The following is a 14,926-nucleotide window of genomic DNA, read 5'->3' as shown; positions in this document are numbered from 1 at the left end:
CCATTGTTTTCCCATTTCATATTGCTTTGGCCCATTTCGTGAAGGAGACTATATTTCTGACTGAACAGGGTAGGTTGGTTTGATCTGGCTGTATGCTAGTTCAATGCTGGTAAGCGGCACATTTTTACTTGTTTATACTAGAGTACAGGTCGCGTCAAGTAGAAGGTAACAAAATAGCTTGTATTTATATGACATTGTTAACGGGACATCCCACAATGCTTCACAGGGATGCAAGCAAAATTTGGCACTGAACCACTTGGAGATATTGGGACAGGTGACCAAAGAGCTTGGTCAAAGTGGTAGGTGTTAAGGAGTGTCTTAAAGGAGAGAGAGAGGGGTGGAGATGTTGAAGGAATTCCAGAGCTCTAGGGCCTTGGCAGCTAAAGGCATGGCTGCTAGGTGTGGAGCGATTAAAATTGGTGATACTCGAGGTCACAATTGGAGGAGCTCGAAGATCTGATTCTGTTGGTCAGCCTGCTGTTCCTCTTCTGATGTTTTCCATTGAAGTTGTTTTTTTGCAAATTACCTCTATTGCAATTCAGCCCTGTTATTTTCTTCCCACAGAGGCAGCTCCAGTCATAGCAGCCCCTTCCATGTGGACCCGGCCACAAATCAAAGATTTCAAGGAGAAGATCCGGCAGGATGCAGACTCAGTCATCACGGTGGGCCGGGGGGAGGTAGTAACCGTACGGGTGCCTACTCATGAGGAGGGGTCTTACCTCTTCTGGGAATTTGCTACAGACAGTTATGACATAGGCTTTGGCGTCTGCTTTGAATGGACGGATTCTCCGAATACCACAGTGAGCGTGCACGTCAGTGAGTCCAGTGACGATGAGGATGATGATGAAGGTATTGTGGTTGCTACCTCTGCTGAGGTGTTTGTGGGGGGTGGGAGTTGGTGTAAGGGGAGCGCATGCAAATGTTTAGCTATGAGTTATTTCTTTCTATGACCTCGTCGAGCGGGCAGGCTGTGTTGGTGTTCCCCGTTTCAGGCACTCCACACTATCCTCTTCTAAAGGCAATGACTCAGACTGGAGCACAGATTCCATAGACGCCGGTCTCCTCCTCCTGTCTCACTCCCAAAGGAGCCTACACGGTAAGGCTAGTCATGATGCTCGACTGAGATACAGGGATAACTGGGGTCACGGGATAGCAGTCAGGAGTGGGAAGCCTCACTGCTTTCTATTGCCTTTCTGCCTGCCTACTTCCTAGCCCAGGGGCATTGAGACTGATTATAGTGCCCTGGCTAGCTCACTGGGAACTTTCTACATCTCACAGGGCTGTAACATCACATCAGACAGTGCATTTACCTGCTACAAGTTTGATGGGTGGTTGGAAGAGAGACCGTGGATTATCTATTCAGCGTCACCAGCTCATCTGATCCAGCCTGGTGAATGGCGTGATGTGTCATGGTGCAAAATGTGGATCACTCATGTACTTGCCTTGTTTGCATGGTTCAGTTCAGTTCTATATTTAGCCTGCCAAATAGCTGAACCCAGCTGTGTTAAGAGACGTAGAGCATATTGAGATAGCATTCTGTAATGGATCTTGTCCTCTAGCTCAAACTCAGGAAAACCTACATTATGAAGCTGCCTGTTAAGGACTGAGAATGATATGCATTTATAGATGGCGCCATATCATGCCTTGCAGGAATATCAAAAAAGTAGGCAGAGAAATCATTTGAAATGCAGTGATTACTATGTGGCCACCTGGGGTGGTGGGGGTGCAGTAGTTGTGTGACTCTTTCTTGATTCCACAAAGGCATTGGTCCTTTCTGGCTATGGGCTGAAGGAAGAATGTTGGCTAGCACACAAAGGCAACTCTCTGCTCCCATTTGAATGGTGCGGTGGGATCTTACATGGTTGTTTCCACAGGCAGGTGGTTTCATGTTCCATCTGAGATGCGCCACCTCCACCAGTGCAGTATGCTCCCAATATTGCACTGGAGTGTTAGCAGCAATTATGCATGGCCCCTGAACCAAAAGCCTTCTGACCTAGAGGCAAAAGTGACGACCAGCATTTTAATCGTAGCTTAGACTTTGCACTTTGCACCTCGGTCTACATCAGGGGTGAAATATTGTCCAATGCAAAGTAAGCTAAGACAACACAGGCAAAGTCAGGTGAGGACCAATTCAGACAAGATCTGATTCTCTCCCCACACCCAATCCATGTTTTGCCCTTCCTTAGGGTATAGTACTAAAGGGCGACTTATCTTAACACATCCGTAAGTTTAGGTGAGGACAGTGAATAGAGCTAAGCTACGTTCTGTTGAAGCTGTGCTGCTCCCTCACTAATGAAATACAGTGTTCGAGGAAGATTTCCTCGCTGGCTACATTCATATACATTCTCCCTACTGGCTGGGAGTTAGTTAGGTGTCCCTAGCTACATATCAACAAGGGTAGCACCCTTGGATTTTACTTTGTTCCTTCACAATGTGAAGGTCACTGGCAAGGCCACCATTTATTGACCATTCCTAATTACCCTTGAAGTGGTAAGCTGCCACCTTACACACAACTTGAGAGACTTGGTACCCCACTTCAGGCAGTTAAGAGTCGATCACATTGCTGTGGGAGCAGGTAAGGACAGCAGATTTCCTTCCAAAAAGGACATAGATGAACCAGGTGAATTTTTATGATGGGGGTTTCATCCATCACCATTACTGATGACAGGTTTTTATTCTGAATGCAAATTCGTAGCTGCTGAGGTGGGTTTTGAACTCATGGCTCAGGATCATTCGCCCAGACCTCTGGTTTACTAGTCTAGTTACCCCAAAATTAGATGACCATGGCTTCAAGGTACATGCCAGAAATTTGAGTACATAATGAATCAGAATCTTTACAGTTCAGAAGGACGCCATGCGGCCCATTGAGTCTGCACTGGCTCTCTGAAACAGCATTCTACTTCGTCTCATTCCCCTGCCTAATCCTCATCACCTTGCACATTCTTTCTTCACAGGTAGCTATCCAATTCCTTTTTGAATACCTTGATCGAACCTGCCTCCACCACCACCTCAGGGAGCTCACTTCAGGCTCTAACCGTCCTCTGGGTGAAAAGTTTTCCTCACATCACTTTTACTCCTTTTGCCAATTATTTTGAATCTGTGCCCTCCAGTTATTGATGCTCCCTTGAGTGGTAACAGTTTCTCACTATTTATCTTTCTATACCCCTCAGGATCTTGAATACCTCTGTCAAGTTTCCTCTCAGCTGCCTTTTCTCCAAGGAAAACAGACCCAACCTCTCCAATCTATCCTCATAACTATAGTTCTTATCCCTGGAATTGTCCTTGTGAATCACTTCTGTACTTCTTCACATCCTTCCACAAGTATGGCACTCTGAACTGGGCCAGTACTCCAAATGAGGCCTAATTGGTGTCTCATGCAAGTTCAACCTCTTTACCCTTGTACTCATTGCCCCTATTAATAAAGCCTAAGGTACTATGTGCTTTATTAACTGCTCTCTCAACATGCCATGCCATCTTCAATGACCTATGTACATATACACCGAGGTCCCTCTGTTCCTGCACCTCCTTTAGAATTTCACCCTATATTTTATACTGTTTCTCCATATTCTTCCTGCCAGAATTGATCACCTCACACTTCTGTGCATTGAACTTCACTTGCCACTTATCTGCCCAGTCCACCAACATGTCTGTCCTTTAGAACTTCAAGACTATTCTCATCACAGTGGACAATATTTCCAATCTTTGTATCATCTGCAAATTTTGAAAACGTGCCCTGCACACCACAGTCTAGGTCATTAATATATATCTGGAAGAGCAAGGGTCCCAACACTGACCCCTGAGGAACTCCTCTACAAACCTTCCTCCAATCTGAAAAACAACCTTTTATCACTATTTCCTGTCATTCAGCCAGTTCCTTACCCAAGTGCCTGCTTTCCCTTTTATCCCATGACCTAGAATTTTGCACACGAGTCTGTTGTGTGGCACTGCATCAAATGCCTTTTGAAAATCCATACATACCACATCGACAGCATTGCCCTTATCAACCCCACCTGTTAGCACCTCAAAAAACTCCAGCAAGTTAGTTAAGCATGATTTTCCCTTAATGAATTCACACTGGCTCTCCTTAATTATCCTGCACTTGTCTAAGTGACTCTTGATTTTGTCCCAAACTATAGTTTCTAGAAGGTTCCCTGCCACTGAGGTCAAATTGACTGGTCTGAAGTTGCCGGCTTTATCCTTGCACCGCTTTTTGAACAAGGGTGTAACATTCACAATCCTCCAGTCCTCTGGCACCTCCCCTGTGTCTAAGGAAGACTGAAAGATTATCACTAGTGCCTCTGAAATTTCCACACTCACTTCCCTCAGTGCCCTTGGATACATCTCATCTGGTCCTGGTGCCTTGTCTGTTTTAAGTAAAGATAGCCTTTCTAACACCTCCTTCTTCTCAATTGTAAATTCCATGAGTGCACCTCACCCTGGGTAGCATCTTCTTCCTTTGTAAAGACAGATAAAAAGCACTCATTTAATACCTCCACTTTCTTTTGGCTCCATGAGAATGTAGGCTGACACTCCAGTGCAGCACTGGGGCTGTCTTTCAGGTGAGACATTAAACCAAGGCCTTATCTGCCCCCTCAGATGAAAATAAAAGATCTTGCATTATTTTGAAGCAGACCAGAGGTATTCTCCCTGGTGTCCTAGCCAATGTTTATCCCTCAACTAGCATATACAAACAGATAATACTGTGGCTGCTGGAAATCTAAAATATAAACAAAATGCTGGGAAAACTCAGGTCTGGCAGCATCTGTGGAGAGAGAAACAGTTAAGGTTTCAAGTCGAACATGACTCTTGTATGTTCCGGAGAAGAGTCATTCAACTTGAAACATTAACTCTGTTTCTCTCTCCACCGATGCTGCCAAACCTGCTGAGCATTTGCAGCATTTCCTGTTTTTATTACTACACTCTGGGTAGTATACTGAGGTGGAGGCGGTGGCATTGTGATATTGTCACTGGACTGATATTCCAGAGACCCAGAGTAATGCTCCGGAGACCCGGGTTCGAATCCCACCTCCACAGATGGTGAAATTTGAGTTCAGTTTTTAAAAAAAAAATCTGGATGATGACCATGAAACCATTGTCAATTGTTATAAAGTAAAAATAATGTCCTTTAGGGAAGGAAATCTGCCATCCTTACCTGGTCTGACCCACATGTGATTCCAGACCCACAGCAACGTGGTTAACTCTTAACTGCAATTAGAGATGGGCGATAAATGCTTGCCGAGCCAATCTGTGAACGAATGGAAAAGAGAGAAATGGAAGTTGTTTCTTTGGCTGCAGGAGGTGTGGGGGGGTAGACATTTTTCTCCTTTCACCCATGATTTGGGGATGTCAATATGGGGGCAAATAGACCATTTAGTGTGGATAAAGTTCTCCCACCGAAAGCCACACGTGGAAATATGGGTCCCCACACCTGGTGTCGCAGGAGCCATTCCTGTGGATCTTCACATTGTACAGTAGAGCCCAGCATGTCTTTAAAGACTGACACCAGCAAAAAAAGGGAGGGAGACTTATTTAGCCACCATCCAAGAGATCAAGCAGCTCTCTGCTTCAAGTCCATCTGGGTATTGAGATGGCTGAGCACTGCTAGCATAGGGAATTGCTGACTCTGTCTCTTGTCTGGGAGCAGGAAGATCCCACCGGGCTCCCATGCAGCAAAAGGCACTCGGTGGAACTGTGCAGTAGCTGGGATCAATGCCTTCGGCCACAGAGGCAAGAAACCTTAGGTGCATTTGTAAATCCTGACGATTCCTTGCATGTTTCCTGCAGACAATCCCAGTGAAGGAGAAAAAGTCAAGAAGGAGGCCAGCAAAGTTCAGGTAGACGAGGTGGTGCCGGTCTACAGAAGAGATTGCCACGAGGAGGTGTACGCTGGATCCCATCAGTACCCAGGCAGAGGGGTCTATCTCCTGAAATTCGACAATTCCTACTCACTGTGGAGGTCAAAATCCGTTTATTACAGAGTATATTATACCAGATAAAACCAAGCTTTGGTTTGCCCTCACTTGGCATCTGCTATTTTTTTTGTTTTCTTTTGTAAACTTTAATTTGCACATTGTGCATTGAAATAATTATCTAAATCATTCTATATAATAAATTGGGTGAAGGATCTGCTATTGCAGTAATGAGAATCACTGCCAGGAACTGCTTTCATTAGACTTCTTCAGAGTCATTATTATACTGAGTTATTGCTGTCAATGATGACTGTATGTTACATTGTGAGGAGTGGCTAATGCAACCTCTAGTCTGTAGAGTCTGGGCTGTCAACTTAAAACTGAGGGTGGTTTAAGAAAGAAATGCTTGAACAGATGCATAACAATCACCTTGTCAACACACCTGAATAAATACCTCAGCACAGCTATCTCTGAATATGGGCTCCAGCAGGTTTAAAAGCTTTGCCCGTTCTGCCAAGCTCTCTGGTGTCGCAGACGTTTCCATGAGACGTGGTTAAACTGAAAGTTGCACGGGCTGTGAATCTTGAGTTCAAGGGTGGGAAAAGGTGAGTTAACATCTTGTGTGTGATCGTCCTCGCACCCAAAGCATCTTGCTGGTCATCTGGATGCTGCTGGGTTGCTTTTCACACTGTTCAACATGGCAGTGGGACTACCAATGGGGACTTGTAACTCCAGTCATTCAGTGAGTGCCATGGCTTTTCCTGTTAAATTAAAAAGAAAACCTTTGTACTCAGGATTTGAACTCCCCTTGGTTAAAAGAATTGTCCTGACTGCCTCCTCGGTCTATCCCCCTTGGTCCATGAAACATATATATCCCTTGGGGTGCCTGGGGCCAGCTCAGGCTACTCTCCACAACAGCCTTTCCTCAGTGTTAACAAAGTGATGTCCTTGTTGGAGTAAAGTGGCCCTCAGAAGGCTCATCAAAAGTGCCTCGAGACACTGGAGCCACTTGCCTGAGCTCTTTAACTAATGCCTCGTTCTAGAGGAGAGGAGATACTGGATATAGGGCTGAGCACAGTGGTGGAATACTGTTGCTGTATGTAACCACATTTTGCTGGTTTTTGAGGATTGACTTTGAAGTTTCAGGTATATTCCTCCTTAATACCTCACCCTGTGCCCCCTCCCTCCAAAAAAAATCCCCATCACATGACTTGATATGTAAGTATACCAACCAGTACAGTACTGAGCTGCTTCATTCTCTACCATGCTGAGTTACTTGATCTTGGCTGCAGCATTTGAATGGGAAACAAACGTTCCCCTCAGCATCTCTAGCTGAACTCGACAGGGTTCGGTGTCCTGATCACTGTCCGATGATTCCAGCTGCTGTTTATCAGGTTGAAGGCTTGCTTGCGATGCCCTCTGGAGTCGGCCACACCGCTGTCACTCTGTCTGGGCTCACAGGTGAGGAATTGAAAAGCACACAGGTTTCATGTGAAAATAGAGGTAAAGCAGCTGATTAAAACTCTGTAGGAACAGCGATGCTGTGTCCCATTGGTCTCACCTCACTGACTTCTGCGGAGATGTGGAGGCCAAATCCAGCTCAGGTCTTTTGGAGCATGGGCAGGCAATTGCACAGGAATTTAAGCATTTTGAGTTGACTTTCACTTTAATTTCCCACTCTGCCAATTGTTGGTAAAACAGTGTAATCCTTGTCCAAAATTGTTCCAGTTTCATCAGTTATGTGCAGTTGTGTTCGTTCAAGAATAAAGAAGTCTGGCAATGAATCAACATGTTGAAGAGAGGAGGAACAGGCACTGGGGAGGTCAGAAATAGTGAGCAGCCCTCCCTTTGTACCAATGAATTACCCCATCTCCAGTAAGAGAGTAGTAGTGTAGATTGTCTTGGTTTCGTTCTTTGTGAAACAGGAAAACTCCTGTTAGCCTCCACTCTCAAAGATGCATACTGAAGCTCCTACCCTTCACGGTTCTTATTTTTTTAATTAATGTACAGGTTTAATGCAACTGCTGATGTCATTGAAAAAGAGGCAAATGCTCAAATACTAGAGGGATCATCCTTGGCATTGCTCACTTGCTAGTCCAAACCGCAGTATAACTGTGACCGTAGTCCACCCCTTTTAAAATCACTGCTCAGTTCCTTCCTGTGGGGACCCAGGCAGGCAGATGGTGGGAGTTGAATGGTAGCTGCTTCTAAATTCCTGAGGTGGTCAAAATGAATGTAAGTTTTGGGCTCTAGGTCATGAGAACCCCAGCCTGTTGCACTTTTTCTTTTTAATTTTTATATAAAAAAAAACGGTTTGCACCGGTTAACAAATGTGGGATAGACACGTGCTAGATGTAGACTTTCTTATATATAATTTAACACATGCCGGTATTCCTGGGTTCTTTTTCCAGCCGATCAAGTGTTGTGGCTTGTTCAGGAGGTGGTTATATCGTCACCAAAGCATCTTAGTTAAGAATAACTTTAAGACTTCCTTTTGAAATCATTCTTTCATTTCCTGGAGTGTGATTCTGGTGTGCCTGCATTGGTTTCGCTGCGACCTGTACAGTTCTGAGATAGCAGTTGTTTCTGTGGGCAGTGCTGTTGTGTTTTTTTCTCTCTCTCTCTCCCCTATATAAATAACTTGTTTCTTTAACACTTGTACATAAAACTTCGGCCCACCCCCTTTTCTTTTTGTGCTTTGTATTTACTGCTGTATTCCTAATTACAGATGCCACCAGCTGTTTTATATATGGTTTGCATTATTCTAATTTTTAGAGAAACAAATGTAATGGACACTTACTTGGCAGGGACGTGTTACTGGAAGTGTGGCTCTGATGTTCTGACCTGTTACTCTCGCAGAGAATTTTCCCAGAATATTAAACTTGGAAAGATTTTATTGCCGTGGCTTATTTTTTTTAAATGACCAGTGCACTTTCAGAAACCATTTCTTTGAATAATCTATTTAACTTCAATTAAAATGTTGATCTGCACTTTTCCCTTCCTTTCTTATTAAATGAAACACTTTTTTTGTTTGTGGGGTTTGTCGTAACTTCAGAGGTGTAAAATGGTGATTCATTGGGCACGTCAATAAATCTGCCTTCTACTCTGCTCTGGAGGAACAGCAGAATCGGCCCTATAAAGTGTGATGCTGAGCGTGTGAAACTTAAAACGCCAGCTGTGGATTCTTCTGCACCTGGTCTCATTCATTTTTGCTCTTGTACTATGGCTGCCATGGCATCACTGGCAAGGCTGACATTTATTGCCAGTGGACTGCCACCATGAGCCACTGCAGTTACATTGCAGTTAGTGGTACCTTTTAGAGGGCAGGTAAGAATTAACCACGTTGGAGAGGAACTAAAGTCCACATATGGGCCGAATCGGGTAAGAACAGCTGTTTTTTATTTGCTCGTGGGCTGTAGGATTTATTGCCCGTCTCTAATTGCCCTTGCCTTGCTCAGAGGGCTTTTTTTTTAAAAAAACTCCAACAGGAGTCATGTAGGCCAGACCAGGTAAGGACAATAGATTTCCTTCCCTAAAGGGCATTAGTGAACCAGATGGGTTTTTACAACAATCGGCCATGGTTTCAGATATTTATTGAATATATTCCACCATCTGCCGTGGTGGGATTCAAACCCAGGTCCCCAGAGCATTAACCTGGGCCTCTGGATTACTAGTCCAGTGACAATACCACTTCGCCATCATCTCACCTCCTCCCCTCCTTCCCTAAAGAGCATTACGCAAAATATAAAGCACAGACAAGACCATTTGACCCAACTATCTTCATGAACCATGTGCTTGTTGTATGAGTGTAGTGCAGCTTGATAAGTTCTTTGCTTTATAGCTGTTCTGGATTTGTGTTGCTGGCAAGGCTGGTACTTATTACCCATTCCTAGTTCCCTTTGTGAAACGGTGATGGTGGCTCACTTTAAAGATTCTCATTCCTCCTGGCAGTTTGACAAAACTGAGGGTGGTCAAGTGTCAATCACACTTAGTTCTCACTGCTAAAAGTTTGGGACAAAGGCTCTGGATTATCAACTATTTACGATCTGCACTAATGACTTGGATGAATGGACTGACCAAATTGTAGCCAGATTTGCTGACAAGGGGAGATAGGTCAAATGAGTGGGAACAAATTTGGCAGATGGTGGGAAATGTGGGGAAATGTGAACTTGTCCACTTTGGCAGGAAGAATTTTAAAATGCAGTACGTTACTTAAATGGAGAGAGACTGCAGAATACTGTGGTACGGAGGGATCTGGGTGTCCTTGTACATGAATCATAAGTTAATGTTCTGTATGTACCGGTTTTCTGTGTTTCTTAGATACCTGATTTATCTCAGAGCAGCGTAGAGACCACTCTACTTCTAAATCCACAAGGTTTATTTACAGAACTTTAAAGCATCTCAAAGCTTTCGGGATTTCCAATATATGGGGTGGAATCTGCTTTAATTATGCATTCATTCGCCTGCCACACCATCACCTCACTGCTTCAGCACGCCAGGTGCCATGTTTAAAGTGCAGCCAAGCGCACACCTCTATTTCCAGCCCAGGACTGCTGCACAGAAAGCAGGATGGCCCCAAAAGGCAAAAAGACTGCAGCCCCCAGCTTTAGTGATGTGTCCCTCAAGTGCCTTTTGGACGCCATGGAGGCCTGTTGCAACATCCTCCACCCCAGTTCTGGCCGCAGCAAGGGCTGCAACATTAACACTCAGGCTCGGTAGGCGATGACAGTGATGATCAGTGCCAGTGCTGCGCAGAGGAGATTGGCCATCCAATGCAGATAGAGGACAAATGACCTCATCTGTGCTGCCAAGGTAAGGCAACCATTTCATCACTAAACTCTCACTCAAGCCCATCATACATGGCATCTCGCTGCCAGCTCAAGGGACATAACCATTTATTGTTTCACATACAGCCCCGCATCTGGCTTCATCTCTGGAGACTGCCTCTGCCCTCACCATCTTAAGGCCACTTGCACAGATCGACTTTATTCAAGCTAGGCATTGCAGCAGTTGACACTTACTCTTGTACAAATGCAGCTTGTACCCCTCCAAGAATGATATCCTGTATAGGCTCTTCTGGCCTTGATGCCCTCCTTTTCCTCACAAGCTCATATTATCAGTTGATGTTTGCCATTAGCTCCTGTGCTTTTGCAGGAGGCACAAACTCGAGTCATACCAGCAGCACCTTACCTCCATTAGTGTTGCAGCAAAAGGGGCCTCCTTACAGCACTCCATTAGTCCTTTAGAGTGCACGCATGCTAGGCTGTCCCCTCATGCTTGAACACTTTCCCCAATACCTACTTAAACCAATTTCTACCACCACGGTTCATCCAACATAGAAAATGTGCAAAGCTGCTTGAGAGAGGTGGAGCTGAAGGAGGGTGAGGGTGGGGCTGAAGGAGGGTGGGGGGAAACAGAGGGAATGGACATGGAGGAAACAATTAGGCAGTGACCAAAAAATGTGGAGATCAGGAAGAGAAATTATTGTTGAACATGCACTTGGCTACATTTGGACAAGAGTTGAATTATATAAGGGCAGGTGCATAGAGGTGGACGATACATCAGACAATGGTGTTATCCAGCACTGCAGAGCCACCGAGGAGAAATAATACGTCGTGGTCATTCTCAGAAATTAGGTAATTCTTAAGTTTGACTGACAGTCTCAGTAAAGGGTAGGGGAAGTAGAGAAGGGGACCAAACTCAAGCGGATTCAAATAGGCTAGGAATTTAAGGTCATTTCAAAACTAGCGAGAGAGGGTGGGGAAGGAACTAAGTTACCTCTTGCCTCTGCTCATTGCTAGTGATGTATAAGATCCTTGTTGAGGGGCTAATAAGACGCTCCAGCAATTTCCCACAGCTGATGGTGGTAATAGATGTATCCCCTGTGAAATTACCCACCTGCACATGAACTGAGCTTGGGTCAAAGGGGCAAAAGTAGGAGATAATGCAATTCACTGAGGGCAGGAGGCCCCTTTTTGCTGGAACATTTGTCAACCTCCCCCCTGGGGGGTGGCGAGGAGGAGGGGGATTGAGAACTTATTTTACACAGCAAGTTACAATCCAGAATGCACTGTCTGAAAGTGAGGAAAATGGATTCAGTAACATTCAGAAGGGAATAAGCTAAACAATTGCAAGGGAAAGATTTTTAGGACCACGAGAATAGAGCAGGAAAGTGGTTCTAAAATAAGCTGGCACAGGCACGAAGGGCTGAATAGCTCCTTTAGTGTTTCAATGATTCAGTGCTTCTAAGTTAATGTTTCAGATCCATGCCTCAAATGCTGCGATGTGAGGAAAGCTGAATTCCTTCATATTTCAGTTAAATGATAACCCCATCGCTTCAATTTTACTATCATGGGCGCTGACTCATGCTGGGATAATGCCTGTTCTCCTTTACATCACCCTGATGGTTACCCTCAAATCTCTCATATCCCTACACTAGCTATCTTGCTAGAAAGTGCTAGTGTTCCAGATGTTAGTTCTATAATAAGGGAGAGCTTGCATTTACTTAGTATCCTTGACTGCAGGAAACATGGTGGTGAACAATCCATGCACTGCAGGGTTGCACAGAATGCAATGAGGTGCATTAACATATTATCTGTTTTTGTTGTTTAAGGGCAAATATTAGCCAGGACAGCAGGGAGAACACCCCTGCTGTTTGTCAAATAATGCAGTGAGATCTTTTACATCCACCTGAGAGGGGTAGACAGGCCATTGGTTTAATATCTAACTCTGAGTGACGTCACTCCCTCCCTGCTGCCACTCTGGAGTGTTAGCTTAGATTTTGTGCTCCAGTCTCTCTAAGTGGTGCTTGAACTCAACCTTCTGACTCAGAGAGAAGGACATTGAGTAATAGCTAACACCAATTCTTCAATGCCTCTGTCGTGATGTACTTGACTTCAGAGGCAGAATGCTGGTTTATAAATGGCAATTTTTATTCTCCTCCTCTGTTGTATAACACACACGAAACCAGTTTTTTTGCTGTTGCATATTAAATGCACAATAAATCTATAAAGTTTATTGGGTTCACAATATCATACATAATGAGATAAAAGAAAGGAAATACATGCTACTGCCAGATAAAAACACACAAGCTTTAACACCGATTTGAAGCACAGGTTTATTTCAGGCAGGGTTAACTCTGTTCGGGGCTGATTCCCAAACAACGTGAGAGTTTGGGTCAAATCCAGCAGCTCACAGGACCGTAGGACTTGGTAGGCCATTCAGCCCTGTGACACTGTTCTACCATTCAATAAAATCAAGGCTGATCTGGTTGTGGTCCCAACTACATTTGCTGCTGCGCCCACCACCCCCCCCCCCCCGTAACCCTTGACCTCCCTTGTCTATCAAAAATCAGTCGGACTCAGTCTTGGATAAATTCAATGACCCAGCCTCCCCACTGTTCCCTGGTAAGAAAATTCCACAGACTCTGAGAAGAAATTTCTCCTCATCTCCATCTTAAATGGGGGACCTCTTATTTTTAAACAGAAGGGGAAACATTTCCCAGCATCTACCCTATCCCATCCCCTCTGCATCTTATATGCTTTAGTAAGATCGCTTCTCATTCTTCCAAACTCCAGTGGGTATAGGCCCAACCTGTTCAGCCTTCCTTAATAGGATAAGCCCCTCATGCCAGGGTTCAGTTGAGCGAACCTTCTCTGAACTGCTGCTAACACAATTATGTATTTTTTCGAATAAGGAGACCAAAACTGCGCAGTATTCCAGATGGGGTCTCACCAAGGCCCTTGTACAGCTGCAGCGCTTCTAACTCGATAAGAGCTAGTGTGTTTGCTGTCTTAGATTTGCACAGATTCGATGTACGTTGGGAGAACCAGAGGTCCCAAATCTGCTCTGACCTGTGAAAGAAAACCACCAGTGCTAGAAATTCCGAAATTAGAATCGGGCTGTGAAATTATTGTCCAAGCAGACGGTGTGGATAAAGACCCCGATATCCTGCCCCCGTCTAACCATGCAGGTCCAAGTTTCTGCCCTTCCAAACTCTGGTGAATAGAGTTAATGATACAGATCAATTTAGAACTGGTTGAATGGCAGAGCAGGTTCGAGGAGTGTTAACAGCCTCCTCCTGCTCCAATGGTACCTGGAGAGCTGTCCTGTGTAGGAGCAGTCTTGCTGCTCCCTCTCATGGCAGCTTCCTGATACTGCAGGTAGCCGACTCTTGTGGCTCTTAAATGTTACTTCTAAAACTCTAAAGCTAATGCAGGTCTGTTTTATTTTTGCTTTGTCGTAACAGTGTTGGTGCATTTATAAATTTACAACATCTATGACTTTTCCAAACACTCCATTTTACAATGTCTACATGGTGTAAACCGTGGGTCAGGAATTAATACTCCAAATGTGCAGGGAGAGTATTTCCACCCTATCAACCACATCAGTAGTGGTCAGCGAGTAGTGCTGTCATCCCAGAGACAGAAGCTTGTGGGTGCAAGTACAGGGAAAGATGGTGGTGTAGCGGTAATGTCACTGGCTTAGTAACCAGATGCTCTGGGGACGTGGGTTCAATTCCCACCACAGCAGCTGGTGGAATTTACATTCAATTAATAAATCTGGACTTACAGCTAGTCTCAGTAATGGTGAGTGTGAAATTATTAAGGGTTGTTGTAAGAACTCACTAAGTGCCCCTCTGGGAGTGAAATCTGCCATCCTTACCTGGCTTGGCCTACATGTGACCCCAGACCCACAGCAATGCGGTCGACCCTCTGAGGTGGCCTGCTAAGCCACTCAGCTCAAGGGCAATTAGAGTATAGGCAATAAATGCTGGCCTTACCAGCAACGCCACATCCCATGAAAGAATAAGTAAAAAAATTCCACTCCAGAGACATGAGCACAAGATATAGGCTGTCACTCCAATGCAGTAAATGCAAGAGAAATCAGGCATTTCTGTACAGCCTTCCACAACCTCGACTTGACCCGCTTCACCAAACTGGGTGTTAGCCAATGTTGCTATGCGGAAAACATGGCAGTCAATTAGCACAGGGCAAGGTGGGGATAGAAGGATCGCT

The 14,926-nt window shown here is 44.8% G+C and overlaps 1 protein-coding gene across 1 annotated transcript in view; it reads left to right on the top strand.

The window, feature by feature from the left end:
- Window positions 1-8,805, top strand: part of acbd3 (acyl-Coenzyme A binding domain containing 3) — a 49,684-nt gene extending 40,879 nt beyond the window's left edge. Inside the window, exons 7-8 of the mRNA XM_041188108.1 lie at window positions 565-849; window positions 5,785-8,805. Of these exons, the coding sequence (XP_041044042.1) occupies window positions 565-849; window positions 5,785-5,996 (497 nt within the window). The 3' untranslated portion in view covers window positions 5,997-8,805. The remainder of the gene's footprint in view (window positions 1-564; window positions 850-5,784) is intronic.
- Window positions 8,806-14,926: the final 6,121 nt, after the last annotated feature.

The sequence above is a fragment of the Carcharodon carcharias genome, chromosome 5 (genome assembly GCF_017639515.1).
Source record: "Carcharodon carcharias isolate sCarCar2 chromosome 5, sCarCar2.pri, whole genome shotgun sequence".
Lineage (NCBI taxonomy): Eukaryota > Metazoa > Chordata > Chondrichthyes > Lamniformes > Lamnidae > Carcharodon > Carcharodon carcharias.
Note: the sequence above shows the minus strand (reverse complement) of the source record. Positions and strands in the feature narration are given on the sequence as shown.